This window comes from Solea solea, chromosome 10 (assembly GCF_958295425.1).
Source record: "Solea solea chromosome 10, fSolSol10.1, whole genome shotgun sequence".
Classification (NCBI taxonomy): Eukaryota; Metazoa; Chordata; class Actinopteri; order Pleuronectiformes; family Soleidae; genus Solea; species Solea solea.
The window spans coordinates 14,890,016-14,907,515 of record NC_081143.1 but is presented as its reverse complement, the minus strand read 5'-3'; the positions used below and the strand labels follow the sequence as shown (position 1 = coordinate 14,907,515).

The window sequence follows — 17,500 nt, the reverse complement described above, 5'->3', positions numbered from 1 at the left end:
CCTGCGGTTACGCCCGTAAACGCCAACACTGGTGTAATAATTCACGTGAAAGGGCTTCTTATTTTTATTTGTTTTAACTACACAGAGTACAGCAGCCTGCGCCCTGAGTCCACGGTGGCGCACGCCGCGTTTCAGGACCTGCTCTCGTGCGGACAGCGCCCGCGCTCCCAACCCCCTGGAAAGCTAAGCTCCACGCGCCGGCCAGCTGCCCGTCACTCACAGCAGAGACAGCCAATCAGGACGCGAGCGCTGCCTCCACGTCATCACCGGCACCAGCCAGGATCGGGCGGGGAAAGAAGGTGATTGGCTGATGCGAATCCCGTGGGCCAATAACGCCCCGCATGCATTGTCCGTCCACCAATCAGGAGGCGCTCTGCTGCGATCAGGGCTCCGGGAGTCGATGTTTAATTTCAATTAACTGAGTAAAAAAAAAAACCTAATGCCTTTATACCAATTTGCGCTCATTATTCATGTCAATATTAAATGGATAATTAATCGACTCTTACTTAAAAAAAATGAGGCTTAGTTGCAGCAAGGATTTTTTCTAAATGAGAAATGCTCAATAACTTCAAAAAAAATGATATCTTCTTCATGTATCAAAGGTTATAAGTAAAATAAAATTAGACATAAGGAATATGTAACAAAAAACGTTTTGGTGGAAGGCATTACAGTTTAATTATCACCTCAGAGACACAGTGTTTATATTGTGTTATCATGTTTGAGGGCCTGCAGGAGTGAGAGCTGTCAACAACTGGCCCCGCTGCATAATTCTCCTCTATCTCACATCAGCACAGTGTTATGAATCTTTAGCTTTGGGGAGAAGCGAGAAGAGAAAAAACACATGAAACATGCATTCTCACTCATTACCTAATTGATTGCGGATCCGAACTGATGTCGTTTTTTAATGAAATGCAATTGGCGAGCTCCGCATTTACACTCCAAACTGAGAGGGGGGGATTCAATACATGTGTCGTCCCACCTGATTTGAGAGGGCATATCTGAGCCTCGCCCCTGCAATATTAACCACACAAATAGCCTAAAGCGTGAGCCAAATTAAAAAAAAAGTGTTATTTCCCTTCTTCCTGTTTCTAGACATTTAATCATTTTTGATCCTCTGTGTTTACCCTGCGCATCCTCAGACAGTAAGAGTCAAACATAGACGTGATTCACACTCAGTCACACCACGCTGCCACACTAATAAACAACAAACACAATGACCACATTTTCCTTATTCTGACTATAGTTGTATCCTCAAAAGACGCACACGTACCTCAAGGCAATCCATCTGATCCTGAAAGGTCAATGTATGACATTATTGAGCTTTTTTAATTTTATTTATTTATTTATTTATTTAATGTAGCTCAGATTCCTGATTCCCTCTCAGGGTGAGCACTGCTCGCTCCACCCCCCTGACCATAGACTATGGCTCATTGTGCACAAAACAAAAGAGCTTCAAATCCAAACACATGTTTCTGTTTGTCCTCACCCACTTAGCAGCTTTCTTACTTTATTTAAAAAATAATAATATTTACAGGAAACTGGAACGTTTCGAGTTGTGCTCTCTTCGTGTGGGTGTTTGCTGGAGCCACCACGAGAGGGCGTTCAACCTTAGGCAGCGTGTCCATGCGCACACGCACGTGCACACACATAGACACACAAGAGCAAAATGTAAGAAACTTTACCACCAACACCTTTTTTTGAGCTGCACGAGCCTCATGTTCTCAGCTGAAGCTCAGAGACGCAGGGAAACGTGTTCACGGCATCACCCACTAAAGATCCCGGTTGCTAAATAATGAGCCTCTCTATTTTTCCTCTAACGCACGATCTTCAACACTAAATATGGCTTCGTGAGTCTTCATTGATTCCACGGCCCCCGCTCTTTAATCCACTGACAGTAAAGTACACCTCCAAGCATCCACACTAATCCTCATTCATATTTCACATCTGTTTCTTGAGTATGCATGAGTCTCAGGCTTCATACGAATCGGAATGACAACGAAACAGATTGATTTTTGTTTCTATTAAAAAAAGACAAAATAAACAGAGACTTGGGGATACAGTATAGACTTGTGGGGTGTACAAAAACATCATAGGCCTACGTGAAGGCCACACCAATGAAAAGGAGCCCAAAAAATAGGTGAGACAAAAAATGTTGGGTCTTTTTGTTTGTTTTTTTAAACCCAGCTAAAACTGCTTATTTTCGTTTTTCTTCTTTTTTCGATAAATAAATAAATACATTTGCAAACTGTCCATTGATCTCTAAAAACAAGGGCCCCAAATCAAAACCACAGCCATATCATATTTATAATATTTGGTTGCTTTTGTGTGCGTTTTTTATTGCAGCCACAGTCTGCTGTTATTTATTGAGATGTAGACGCGAGCGCGTCTCACAAGTAAATTGCAGTCGTCGCCCTCATCTCCTTGATTTGCAAATTAAATACATAAGCAATTAAAAGAAAATCCAAACACAATCAATCATGTATACAAATTGTTGTTGCTTTAGGGTTGAAATTTTGAGGGAAAACTTCCATCAGGGTAGGACGACTTTAATCCTGGGCTCAAAACCATTACCATATTTCATTACCTCTCCAGTGCAGCCTGGAAATGGGAGGAAGGAGGGAGAGGAGGAGGATGAGGAGGAGGAGGAAGGAGAGGAGGAGAGGGTGTGTTTTTACTTTTTAAAACAGTAAGAGTGTGTTTGGCTCGTGATAATCATTTGGAGGCAAATTGGAAGCACTTTTGTTGTTGTTTTACTGGAGGAGTGCTCCATCTTTCCTTCCTTCTCCCCCTTTGCCTTTTTGCCCTTTTGCTTTTTTTTGCGCGTGAGCCTCGAAACGAAAAAAAAAAGCAATGAAAAATTAATAGCGCATGTTAACTCCACCAGCTCGTTTATTACACGCCCGCTGACTGTAAACATAATGAGAATTTACTCTCGTATCTCTTCTTAAGTTTTCTGTTTGCTCATGAAATATAAAAAGTCAGGACTAATAAATAAATAAATAAATACATACATAAGTAAACAAACAAACAAACTGCAACATAAACCGTGCTGGTGCTGGTGGAAGTCAGCTGCACCGAGCAGGTAAATGAAACTGACTGCTGCTGCGGCTGCTTCCGCTCACTGCACCAATCAAATACACACACATTTGTAACCATTTGGTGCAGAGATAATGCGACTAAAGAGCAGTCTGTCATCTGTCAGACGCGCACAAGGTCCTGATGATGAGGAGGATGATGATGATGATGCTCATATTATCAGGACATGGCCTACGTGAAGGGCCTGTTGAGGTCAAAATGAAAGTGTGTGCCATGTGAGGTCACCTCCCTCTCTCTCTCCCTCTCTCTCTCTGTCTATCGCTCATGGTCTCCGTTGTGCACTGACAGCGTGAAAAGCTAATTTGACCTGTTATTAATGCAGAAGGGTTTTTGGTTTAATCGTGAGGGGGGAATATGAAACATGTATTCCAGGTTGGTTAACGAAAGGTTAACTCAACTCTACGAAACCTCAGAAGGTTATTTAACATGTTATAGCGTGCTGTTTGAATTTGAAAAGCACGCAGACGGATGTTGTTGTTTTTTAAAAAATGCTACTGACTGAATCTTCCCTATCTGTACTAACCACAGGGTTGCCATTTGCCTATACATCTCATTTGTTCTTAGTGTAACTTGGCTTGACGTAACCAATATCAAACATTGTTCTTTTTCTGTTTTCTGAGAGTAAATACCATCTTCACCTTCCTCCACCCTGACTCCAATACTTGACAACTTAATAACTTAATGATATTTTAACGAGTAGTCCTAATCATTTCAGTCAATCAGTTAAATAGATGCACTCACAAAAAATATAAAAGTATGTTTGGTCATTTTGTTTTGTATTGCTATCACACAATTTAAAGTGGTACACTGGGGATAATATTTACAAAAAAAAAATCATACTTTAAAGATAATGTATTTTTCGTGTAAGACGTAGAGAAACGTATTTTTTCTTGATAGTAAAATTATATTTATTGTCAGGCACTCGCCCTCACATACGACAGTCCGGCTTAAGAACCTGTTTACGCGCTTTTACGCACGACCAACCTGCAGAGCGGGAAGAGAAGAGAGGAGTTCTCGTTAGATCCACATTCATTCTCACAGAGTCTGCTTTGTATCCCCGGCACGTAATTTAAAGTGAGGGAGAAATGGAGCGGCTGTAGGTGTAGTAGGCCCTGGGCCCCATGGACTTCACAGGTCCTCGGAGGAGGCCCCTCCTTTAAACTCTGATTTCCTCAGTGGTTAAAAACCGTTATTATCCAATTGCTACAAATCCCGTAGCTTTCATCGTTTATTAAAAGGTATAAAGCTCGGTCCATAAGGTAATGTTTGTCTTACAGAGCACGCGGGCATTATGGGATGACCAGGTGCACGCTAATTTATTTATTTTGGGTGGACAATGGATTGCACGTAATTTATTTCACGTGTTTATGAATTCAAGTGACTATTTAGAACCGTGAATGAAGTATCCCCTCAAACATCTGTAACTTGTCTTAGTAACAAACAAAAAAGGGGGCATGTGTTGCTTTGCGAGGCTTTTATCAGAGCCACATGTTCTGTACACATTTCCCTAATGACACACGACGTTTTATCAATGCAGACTCAGCGGGCAGCGATATGAAATGATGTGATATCCATTGGGTGCCATAACGAGGTCGATGGCCTGATCCACTGCTGCACATGACCCCGCTGTTTTGGGGGAAAATGCCTATTGGAGAAGAACCTGTTGCTTAAAGAGCTCAGGCGTTTTCAGTGTGAGAACACATTTGGGGAGTAACTTTAACTTAAAATTCTCAGTCAAGAAAGCAGCAAATCGTCCAGCTGCTCGTCACCTCACATGGTCTCTCAGAAGGAGTTTGCTATATTTAGGTCAATTTGACTGAACTGTCATTTTCAAGTATGTAACATGAGGCCTTATGACGCACACACAGACTCACAAACACAACATCACAATGCTGCACAAACTCACATTTTCATTATAAGCGCCAAAGGTGAAGCACAGAGCAGATGAAGTAGCACGTGAAGCCGATTTCCGACCCAGAACAATAAATTCTGGCACACGAAAATGTGCTTTAAAATCCCTTAAAGTCTCCAAATGACCAGAATAAATCTAAAACTTTCATAAATATTCCAAAGAGCTCGTGGAGTCTAAATCATAAAACACCACTAAAAGTTTCCATCAACAGAGTAGACTATATGTCATCCTGGATCCAAAAGTTTCACCAAACTTAGAATTCAACATTTACTCGCCAGTTACAAATAGTAAACAAAACAAACCAAAAGTAATGTAAAAAAAAAGTTTAAGAACAGACTTTCCACTTGCATAAATAACTTCCACGAGAATTGCAAAAGTTTCTCAAACAAATTGTTTGTTGTTTTTTTGTTAAAAACAAACAAAAACAAGTGATAACCAAAGAGAAATGAAGTAGAAGTGAGCCGATGCGACCTTACCTGCTCTTCCCAGCCGCAGTGCAGGACTCTTGGGCCCCTGGTCCATGCTAAGTCCGTTAACAGGGGGAGACGATAGAGGAAGAAAAAAAAGGAAAAGAACAAAAACTTTTCAGTCTCCCCCCTCGCTCTCTCTCTCTCTCTCTCTACCCCCTCTCTTTTTTTTCCTTTCGTCCTACAGTACTTTTGGGGCGAGTTGTAGGTTGAAATAATTCGACCCTTCCGCTCTCTCGCGCGCTCCCTGCAAGTGCTCACTCAGCTGCAACTAAACGCTTTAGGTGGAAAAAAGGCTTCGGGGGGAAGCGTGAAATGATCACACCGAGTTAAAAAAAAAAAAAAAAAAAGAGCCGCGCTCTCAATGTGCGCTCATGTCCATGTCCTCTTCCTGCATGCACGAGCTGCACGTACACACACACGCAGTGCGCGCGGCAACACACGCGCACGCACATACACAAGATGCGACCTCCACGTTTCTCTGCAGGGCCGCGCCCCATTCACTCGCATCTGTTCCCAAGTTCCACTTTACTAAACTTTCCCGCCCCAATCTCCCTCTCTGTGTCTTTCTCCTTTACTCCCCCTCTCTCCCCTTTATCCCCCCTGTTTTATGCTGGATTCGTTTCCTCTGCATGGGAAACAGTATGTATCTGTGCAGGTTAGTGCGTAATGTGCCAAATGTCAGTGCAGGGTCTTAGTAGTTGGCTACTAAGTGAATTAAAGTTTAGTGTATTTTTGTATTAACTTTGACAAAGTTTCTTCAAACTTTTCCTCCTCCAGCAGCGCACAATGGGCGCAATGGGCGCGCACGGCACGCTTTACGCATTACGCACGGAGTGGAACTCTATGGAGCAGGTGCACACTCAGTTGTTGAACGCAGCCTTGCTCCTCCTAACAAGAGCTGAGTGCTTGCTACAAAACGGATAGTTCCGAATCTCAGCTCTGGTTGTACACACACACACACACACACACACACACACACACCTGTGTGTGAACGCGTAACATTTAATTTAAATATTCATTTGCCGACAGAATTTCCACTCCTTCTGATGCTCAGCGCTTTGTTTGGTTCTCGTTCTCTTCCTGAACACGTGTGCTCTCTGTGGCTCCTTTTATTTATTTATTTTAAAAAGCAAATACAAACTAAAGTCACTGAAGGTCGTTAGATGTACTCTTTTAGAACAGAAGAGTTATAATAGTGCATCCACTCTGTGTAACTGATTTAACCCTTCAAAATAAAACCTGAGCTCCAAGTGCGTTATAACTTGACTTCATATTTAAAGAAAGAGTTGGGATTTCTTCTGTATCTAATTATAAAAAATATAGTTTTGTTTTAAATAACCATATAATATAACACAATTTAACAATCACCCTTTCTCTAAAGAAATGTAACCGAACATGCTGGCTGTTGAAAATATGAGATGACGTCAATACGAATAAAAATGGCTAAGGACAAGGGATTAAAGTATATGAAAATGCATGGATTATTTCTTTTAAAATAAAAAAAATCACTATAGTTTATCATGAAAGCGTTAATTTAGATGTCAGAAAGACCGGAAGTGAAGGATGTGAGATAATATATCTGATTCTGCGTCATAAAATGTAGACACGGATAAAGCAGTTGAAATGTAAATAGTGCAGAGGTACGTGGACATAATGACCACTAATGACCACAGTAAAAGAAAATCTCATTATTGTTTAACAAATAATTATTGTTGTTGTTGTATTTCAGTGGCTGTGTCTCATCTCTCGGTGTGTAACTTCTCACTCCTGTCCTCCAGACAGCTGCGGGTCTCCGGGTTCACGCGCAGCCTCGAGACAATTGAGTGCGGAACAAAGCGCGAGACAGCGACCCATTTTGCTCTCCTTGTCGCCTCGCGCTGCAACACTATTCGACCCTGACCTTCGGCTCGCGCCCATAACATCAAAACATAAATTCTCATGTTTCCTGTGAGATGGCGGGAAAGAAAAAGAAAAAAAGCAAACCCTGGTGTGCAGCCCATGAAGAGACAGTCACAGATGAATCCATTTTAGACTCTTCTCAGCAAAAATTATAATTTATGCTTGAACTTAGAGCAGGAGGAAGTTAAGCTGAATTGTACGTTAGAATGAAAGGGCAGGGCTATAAATTGTCAACTCTAAAATAAAATCTGTAGCCTACATTATTAGATTGCTGGCACATATAGTTTTTCTTTTGTATCTTCTTGTATTGAACCATGTTTTTATAAGACTCTTGTCTCTCTCGTGGCTTCAGGATCTTGAAACCTCCTGCAGACGCGCGTCATCCTCGTCCTTATCTTTACGTATTATATAGGCCCAAAAGCTGAATCTGTATGCATGGGCGGTTATTCAGTGCATGGCCTATAACACGTATGAGCTCGCAGAGAAGATTGTGCAATTATCTGCTTTTCAGCACGAAGTTATAATATTCTGAAGAAAAGTTTAAAAAAAAATTTTTCTCCCCCCATATGAGTTACAGAAAGATTGGACAGTTAGTGACAATTAAAATGTCAATTTCAAAGACACGAAATGGACACTGTTGGAACATAAAAAAAACGCACCTGGAAACTGTCACTTTATTGTAAAAGTAAACGTAAAAAAAATCATGTTTGCATTCTTCTTCTTATTATCATTATTATTATTATTATCACATTTTTGTTTAAATAAATAAATAAATAAATAAATAAATAAATAAATAAATATACATTTCAATCACATTTTATACAATGTACTTAGTGTGGCATCTACAGTATGTCTGTGGATTTTAAGTGTAGAATAGAATAGAATTCTTCTTGATGCCCTGGTCAGTGCATCATCATCATTATTATTATTTTTATTATTATTTATATTCAATAACACGCTTCCGTTGTTTCAAATTAAGTTTATTGCCCTGTGGATGTTTTCAAAGAATTCGCCATAGTTTAAATATTAATTATCACTTGTTTGTTTTTCAGCCGCGTGCTAATTAATGTAATTAATGTGATGGGGGAGAGTGTGGTTGTATCGGTGACCCGTGTTCTGACCGAGCGGAACCGGAAAGAATTGCATTATAAGCGAGTGACAGAAGAACTAAAGGGCCGATTAGAACAATAAGTAAACACGTAAACACAGGAGGAGACTGTCTCTGTGTCTCTGTGGGGCCTTTGCTTTTCAAAAACAACATTTGCATGAAGTACAAACGACAGGGAGAGACAAAGCTATGGGTTTGTGTATTTGTGCAGATACATGAGGGGAGTTAAAGGATCACAAGACCACATATGTATATCTCATCTTCTCCCCAAATTAAAGTCAGGAGCACTTAAATGATGTGCAGTGTATGTCTGCAGCTGACTGATGCATTTAACGGTGTGTAGGATATGAACTTAATTTTAACACTAAGAATGAGCTGTAGCAGAACAAGTGCACCAAAATGATATAATACAATACTTGCTGATATTTCCTTTATTGCTGCCCATCAGCAAATGATGAACTATTGCATATATTTTACAGTATATGAACACTGTCCAAGGCTTTGGCTGAAAATGTAGCATGTGTTGGTTGTGATTACACTTAGATTCACAGAACATTTGTTCCAAAAATGAAAAGCTTTGCAATACTCACTTTTGCTGTCTGCTGTCCAGTTTGCATCCAAAGTGATTTAATGGTGCAGCACTTACTAACTTTTGTTCTGAAAAATTCACACTCCCTTTTTTACGTGTCATATTTCTGTACACTAAGATAGAAGACACTTGCTTTGCTGTCTTTAAAATACTCAGAGCCGCAGTGTTCATAGCTTGTACCTCTGTATTCCTGGGATTTAATTCTCAGGCTTCACTATGGAGATACAAGGTTCCCTTTCTACAGCCATGGTGCCTGGGTGTTACAGGGGCTATAGAGGCTCGAAGGGGGCTTAAGAGCCGCAGGGCGGACTGAGAAATGGGACATATTATTTGTCCATGAAACGTTATGTGACACAACATGACACCAGGCTATTTGTATGTAAAGGTAAACATTTCAGCGTGACAATTCAACAAGTGTGGACAAGGCTCCTGTCAATGTGGTTTTATACTTGCAGCTGAGAAAGAGGTGTTGTGTTACCGTGTGTGTGTGTGTGTGTGTTTTAATCCCCAAAGACACAAGTCACTCGGTCCAGTCTGAAAAAGTGTTATTAGGCTTGTTCTCTTGTACTAGTTTTCTCTTGACTGATTCTTGATCACATACATACAGAGACGGTGTGTGTCTGTGTGTAATGTAATTTGTAATCTACAGATTATAAAAGAACTAGGCCTGACAGAATATACCAGAGGCTTCTCGTCACTGGTGAACATGGCTTGAATCTAAGCTTTCAGCTCATTTAGATTTTAAGACGATCCATTAGCAGCAGAGTTGAATGCAATGAAAAAGAGCATAGATTTCTTATGATATTTGATATTTGTTTGTTTGTTGGTTGTACCTTAAGTGAATCATTACTTATCTTTTAAAAGGCCTGTATCTTGCAGAAAATGTACAAGAACAATTCATCAGTCTTGATCTATCTGAATCATTTTCATTAATATTAGACATAAGATTTAAGAATTTAAATTGCAATCCCTCATTTTCCTTGGCTCCTGGGTTCTAAGGCCTGATGTTTAATGACATGGTTTCGGAAGTGTCGACTCTGTGAAAGGCTAAAGAAAAAAGGGGGAAAAAAATGCATTGTATGATAAATCATATTAAAGCAATTGGTGTAAGAAAGCTGTTCCCATTTCATACGGCCCAGTAATGGTACATATACCATAATCTGAAATGTTCGAGAGAAAGAGCAAAGGAACATTTCTCTTGGGACCAGAGGATTTTTTTTTTGGACAAATCAACAGTGTTTTTATCATGTTTTCTGCTGAGCTTTTCCACAGAGTAGTATAAGCTCTATTTAGCATATTATCTCCAGAATCTAGTAAACCTCAGTGTTTCATGATGCAACATCTAACATCTATGCTAAGATGCTACACTGAGACTGGAAACTTTGACTGAGGAGATTTGACAGAGTCGTGTGTGGTGCAGAGAAAATTCTGATGCCGTGTATCCTGTATATGTAAACGGCTCCGGTGCAGAGGGCCCCATATGGATATGGCATGGGAGCTATTTTTGTTCAGAAGCGCTGATCCAGGGAAAGTCGCCTTTTTCTTCTTCTTCTTCTTCTCCTCTTTAGAGGGAATTCCTCCTGCCTGGCTGCTTTGATACTGGGTGCCTGGTTATATTTACATACGTACAGTAAAAAAGGGAAACCTGCACCAACAACAGAAAGTGAAGCAGACCTCCTGTAACAGAACTGAAACATGCTGGTGCAACCATGGAATCAACATCTGAGCAGATGTTAGAAGTGTTTTGTTTTTTCTAACGTTCAGACACAACAGCCATTTCAATTAACTTTTATTTTAAATGTTTCATGTATTGTATTGTGTACTTGACTCTTTTCTCAATTACTTGGTCTTCAAAAATCTCATTGTTTTCCCAGTCTGATAGAAAATATGGTAACCATGGTAGCAGTCAGTGCAGTTTTAGACTTAAAAATAAATGGAGGGAGTTCTGTCAGTCAATTTTTTTTCAAGAGTCTCCTATCCAGAGCAGTCAACATGTCTGTGGACAGACAGACAGATGGACATCATCCATCACAATTGAAAATGTCACAATTTAACCAGCAAATTGTGAATAATCAACATAGTCACTGTGCAATTTTGTGACTGACAATTTCTAATTATCATTTCTTAATTTGCACCTCAATCGAATCCAAGACGATGAGTCAAAACAACACTTTATTGTGAAATTTTTCTGCAAAGAAATAAAGAAAGGAAAACAAACATCAGTGTTTTGTTACTTTGGCTGACTTTAAGTCAACCTAATACTGGTGTAAAACATATCTTTATTGATTTTATACATTTAACACAATGTATATAAACACAAAGCATGAACTTTCCCATAATCAAGTGTGCAGTGTGTCAAAATAGAAATAATAAATAGACACCAATCAAGTTTTGTTTTTAGTCTTCAGACAAGATCTTCTGTACACCAATGGTCATCATTTGGAGAATATTGCCAATATGCCAGAGCAGCTGACAGGAATCCTCTTTTGATAAAACACTCCATCGCAGTAGTAGCTGCAGCATCTGGTACCAGATGATCAGTAGGAGCTACCACAGCACATACAACCACCATCAAATGAGAGCAATGACATGCTTCTTTTAACTCCTACTCTTCAATAAAGAGCATTCATCAGGCAGAACCATCCCTTTGGAATGAGTGATTGGAAATCGGAGGTCTTTAAATCCCTGTCCCGGACAGTCCATCCATCTTCAACACACCACTGGTCTGGACGCTCTTGAGATGAACCGCTGAACCAGATGCCTCCATTCATTCGGGCTCATACACCATTTTTAAAATAATAATAGTAAATACTGGCAAATGCATGGAACCCAAAATCAGGCAGCCACATCACAATTTCACTGAGGCATTGAGGCATCCCAAACCTGCATCCAATTTAGGGAGAGATATGGGGTGCAGGGGAGGCAGGGGGGGGGGGGCCATATGCACTTTCTAAAAACAAAACCGATGCAGGAGATCAAGTGTGTGTATGTGTTTCAGATGCATACATGGTCAAAAAGAAGTGATAGTGCTGAGACATGAGGTGCAGCCTAACCTTTGGAAGGAAACAATCCAACTCTGTGATGGCCTTTCCTGTGTTGACACGCATGGAGAAACCTCTGGAATCAGATGGCATTCACTCCCTGATTCCCTATCAAAACGCCATTCGCTCACTATTATTACAAAGGCAATACCAATAGTTGGTTATACAGAGCCCACAATTATTCTCATGATATGGAGGGGAGGAAAAGATGGATGTTAATGTTACACAGTCTGCAGGAGAGCCACTATGGCACAATTTTGCTCTATTCTATGTGTTATAAATATGACTGATGGCGATAGCTAGTCTGTTGAATTACATTTACATATAGATTTACATTCCCATCAACATGTAATAATAGTGCAGGCCTGAAGGTCTATACAAGTCACTCAGACATGCATGTATAAACTCACACACACACACACATATATTCTGACATTTCATAACTAATATTTGTGCTTCAATGAGAAAGGTAAAAATGCCGAGCATCAATCAGACTGACAATAGTCCATGTGGTGAAAAACAGTATATGGTCCTGCTGTATCTTTTGTCTGCAGCATGGGATGTAAAGAAGTCCAGTTTACAATTCCATGCCAATAATGACAATTTGTCTTCAAGCAGCAGAGTAAAAAGAGTTCAACATTTAACAAAGGAAGTCCGAAAAGCGGAACTCCAGCAAATCAATAGACTGTAGTCGAATAACACAAGAAAATAATGTTAAAATTAGACATGTACAGCACAGTATATGTGGTGACTAGATGCGTAGATTCACTCTAAAAAATGCAGAAACATTCAGATTTGGGGATTAGGCAAATTGGACACTCAAAATTGACCATAGATGTGAATGTGAGAGTGGATGGTTGTTATTATCTATGTATCCCTGTGATGGACTGGTCCATGATGTACCCCACCTTTCGCCGTATGTCAGGTGAGATTGGCACCAGCACCCCCACGACCCTCATGTGGAGGATAAAAAGGTAGAAGACGAATGAGTGAGTGAATAGCTATGGTAATATGAATCACAATTTAAAATGATATATATATGAGCATATTTAGTGTTGTCCATATGTTATTTAATTTTTCATTTCAATTTGCATCATAAATGTGTGTTTTCTTTTATTTTGAACTGTGAATCATTCCATATCACAATTGCTTTTACCATGAAATATCATCATGAATATTGCTACTGCGTTATTGTGATGGAATATTGTGAAATGATTTAAGCTCATATCCCATATTGTTGAACATTTTTTTCACATTACCGGCCGCCTCATGACCAGACTGGACATAGTGTGATAGTGATAGTGGTGTTTCTAATAAATAGTTTTAAACAATAAATAAAACATAACTTAAAAAAAAGAAAGAAAAAGGGAATATTCTTTCATTTCATTTCAATTGACGTTATATGTGTTTATTTCTTGAATGAATTTCCTCAATTTCTGCTTGGGATTTCCTAAAATAAACAAAACCATCACAGCCTTGAAATCAACATGTCAAATCTACGAATATCCTGTCGTAATTATATGCTGTCTGTGAGTCACTGACGATACCCCTGAATTGTACCAGTCTGTGCCATCACGAAGTGAAACGTTATGATCGACCAACCATTTCTCTCAGGCAAACCCGGAAGTAGTTTGTCTCTCTCAGTGGATGGAGGACAGACAGCCGGTTCGGCGCTTGTTTCGGCTCCAGTTTGTCTCCAGAGGTGAGTTCTGTCTGCTGACATTTCATACATGTGTCATACGTAATACATGTACAGGGGAGACTTCGAATGGAGCGGCCTCGGCCTCGTGTTTGTTTAACTTCACGCGTTTTCGTGACAGTTGTGCTTCATTGTTTACATCTGAGCGGCTGCTTCTAAACACGTGGACAGACAGGAGGGTCACATGCTAACCACGGTCTGTCCAAATCTCTATATAACCTGAAATAATCGCTGCCCAGTGACATTTCTAAGTCCCTATGTGTGTCGACGCTAACAGAGTTTCAGACATATGAATGTTGCATTCTTAACATGCATTATTTCTGCCTTCGTTTTCCTACTAGTTCATTAGCAGTAAGCTAGCCACAGCTGCCATCATGCTAACTAAACGCTGATTTACTTTTTGCTATTCTGCCAATATGTAAGTATAATGGTATATGTAACTTTTCACTTTACTGTCTCCTTTCTCGCACAACTTAATAAAATCACAATAGAACCCCTTTACGTCTTTGAATTTACCCATTACCTTCTCCTACAGACATAGTATTTCATTCATTAATCCCAAATCACACGAAAACAGTGTAAAATAATCTAAATTAAAGGCTAAATTCTATTTATTAACTAAATTAATAAACCATCTCTAAAATGACAAGTAAGTAGACCAGTGGTTCCCAAAATGTTCACAGTCCAGTACCCATTCAGACATTTGACCTTCATCCATGTACTCCCCACTGCTGCACACATAAAAACAAGTGTCTGTTTGTAATTTTATTATATCTGCCCGCCCATATGTTGATTGTGATCTGGATATGGTGTTTGTGCTATGTATGTATTGATTGATGATGTATTGAGTTATTGTATTCTTAAGAAAAATCAGTTGACTCCCTAACCCTAACCCAAAAAGTCATGTTAACTTTCTTCCTGTCTAACATCTGAGGGCACAAACTCTTCATTTCACCTTCAGACTTTCTAATGTTTTTTATGCTATCCCATTCTCTCTCTCCAGTAGCCCTCTTGCTCAGATGTATTATTGTTGCACAAGTCTTGCAATGATGCCCTGTTTTTAAGATTGAGTCTGCCTCCACATGCTTTGACTGCTTGTATGCACTCACTAAAGTTCAACTTTTAAAAAATGACCCTGCCTGTTAAACTGACCAATACAAACTCACTTCCTAATAGCAGCTGTGTTTGCTGTACTTCTTACAGCATACCCCTGGGTATTCAGTTTGTAATCAGGATGAATGATTCACTCAACACCATATTTTATTTTAATGATGCTGGAATAACTTGGTCTCATATTTGAAAATATTGTTTTTATCAACCTGCAAAGCAATGCATGATGTCAGCTTTAAATAAATGTAGTGTTTTTTTTCTGGAATTGTGTTAGGTAGAGAAGTACAAGAAAGCCTAATCAATACAGTATGTGATTAATACTGTCAGTTTTCCTCGTACAGATGTAACATAGATAACAAGAGAACGTATAATGCTTTATCACATATTTCCGAGCATGAGCAGTGCTTTCATTAGAAAGATTAGGTAAAAACACCTGTGTTACTGGACCATGATGGTACAGTACTTAAAATTCTACCACTTTAAGACACAGTCAGGCATTTGTCAGATTTCAGGTCCATGTCCATTGCTTAAAGGGGACATATTATACCCTATTTCCCCCATTAAAATAGTTCCCTGGTGTCCTAATGAACATGTCAGTGACATGCCTTGGTCAAAATACCATAAGGATGAAGCATCATAGCAGTTCAATAACCTTGCTAAGCCCGCCCCTTTCAGAACGCTCGGTTTTCGTGCATGGTCCCTTTATATGCAAATGAGACACAGGCAAACACACACCCACTTCTTCCAGGGGGTTTCTGATTTGTCCTCGTTACAGCGCTTTACAGCTCTATTCGTCTCCCCCTCCCTCCACTAGTTCTCTGACAATATCAACATGGCAGCGTGCGCTGAAAACAGCCAGAGTGCCGTCACAGGAAGAGACGTTCTACATAAGGATCGAGCCGAACAGTGCCGAACTGTTAATCAGTTAAAAACACTTAGGAACAGCACCACTGATCGCCAGCGGCGCGCGGCGAGCTGCATAAGCTGGCGCTGTATGTTACTGTATCAGACCGGTGACTATGCTCCGGAGACCTCGCCACCGCGGCACCGCTGATCGCCACCGCGGCACCGCTGATCGCCAGCGGCGAGCGGCGAGCTGCCTAAACGCATACAGCGGCCGTTTAGGCGGCTCGCCGCGGTGGCGATCAGCGGTGCCGCTGTATGCGTTTAGGCAGCTCGCCGCTCGCCGCTGGCGATCAGCGGTGCCGCGGTGGCGAGGTCTCCGGAGCATAGTCACCGGTCTGCACCGGAGCTGGCGATCAGTCGCATACAGCGGCCGTTTAGGCGGCTCGCCGCGGTGGCGATCAGCGGTGCCACGGTGAGCTGATTTTCACAGAGAGTGCAGCACCTCTGCACAGAGAGTGCAGCACCGCTGATCGCCAGTGGCGAGCGGCATTAACTGCCGCTCGCCACTGTATATGTGATTGTATCAGACTGAGTCTGTGCTCCGGTCATGGAGGACGTACTGAACAAATATGTTTAATTAGGACGTGTCAGAATGGTCAGTTATGAGCTCTATGTGACCTTTTCTTAACAACGTGTGTGTTTGTACGTCGGTGAAATACGTCCCCTGACTAAATACGGCGACCGCTGGCCGCAGTCTAGTGCGAACACACGAACACACGTTTGCTGACTTTATCCGGCACATTAGCTTCATATATCAAATCCTCTGTGGAAGTTTGTGTAAAACACTGTGCTCCACTGTGCAGCCACGAACAGCACACTTGTCCCTCTGCGTTGACATAATACCGCTCTTCCTCCCTCGCCTGCACTCTCGCAGGGACAAGGTGGAGCTAAGGTGGAGCTCTCGAAGTAAACTTACTGGTGGGGCGGTAACATTCGCGGTGAAATGCGCATTATGACGTCATAAACGCAGGGAATTCAACATCGAGTGTTTTATCGCCTATACTTACACTAAGGGGGACCACGAAAACATGACGGAGTATTCTTTTTCCACACTTTGGTGACTGGTAGGGCCCCCAGAGTCCCAAATATAAGTATTAAAATGGTTAAAAAGTTGATTTTGCGTAATATGTCCCCTTTAACTTTAAAACTGTCACACCCCCTCACCCCAGAGTCTCCTTTGTGTCCATTTAATCCCTGAAGGGCAGCTTGTGACTGTCTACTGTGGTATTTTAGCAGTGTGCGCGGTCTGGGAGCCAATCATCTCCAACCATCATGGCACAGACACGCAGGACTGGACAGAGCAATGGGCCAATGCATCCTCTGTTCTGTGTGATTGTGTGTGTGTGTGTGTGTGTGTGTGTGTGTGTGTGTGTTAAAAGATAGGGCTTTGGAAATTTAACAACCAAGTGTAAGTTTTACAGTGTAATAAGAAGATTTGCTATTATAACATAATTAACATGATAAAGTGAACGTAATGAACGTGATGTTATGCTTTTACACGCTTAGTGTAAAATCCTCCGGTGTAACTGATTTCTGTCCTGAAAAACAATTAGGAACTCTTCATATTCATCCGTAAGCTTGGAGCTGAAACTTAGAACAAAACTTTACTGTGAGAAATCCTACAGTGGTGTGAACTAATCTTTGTCTATGGGTCTAATTTTATTGGAAAA

General features: G+C 40.7%; 2 protein-coding genes across 5 annotated transcripts in view; one reads left to right on the top strand and one right to left on the bottom strand.

The window, feature by feature from the left end:
* The window catches only part of pax5 (paired box 5), a 47,886-nt gene extending 41,904 nt beyond the window's left edge, over positions 1–5,982 (bottom strand). For 2 of the 4 annotated variants that reach the window (XM_058641590.1, XM_058641592.1), the window contains exon 1: positions 1–136. This exon is cut by the window's left edge and continues 1,055 nt beyond it. Coding sequence is in view for 2 of the 4 variants with exons in the window: in XM_058641589.1 (XP_058497572.1) it covers positions 5,485–5,530 (46 nt within the window). In the remaining 2 variants the exon portion in view is untranslated. Of the gene's footprint in view, positions 137–5,484 lie in introns of those variants that run through there. The other 2 variants (XM_058641589.1, XM_058641591.1) reach the window with 2 other exon arrangements.
* Positions 5,983–6,273: 291 nt separating this feature from the next.
* zcchc7 (zinc finger, CCHC domain containing 7) overlaps positions 6,274–17,500 on the top strand; it is a 53,132-nt gene continuing 41,905 nt past the window's right edge. The window contains exon 1 of the mRNA XM_058640179.1: positions 6,274–6,330. Coding sequence (XP_058496162.1) covers positions 6,274–6,330 — 57 coding nt within the window. The remainder of the gene's footprint in view (positions 6,331–17,500) is intronic.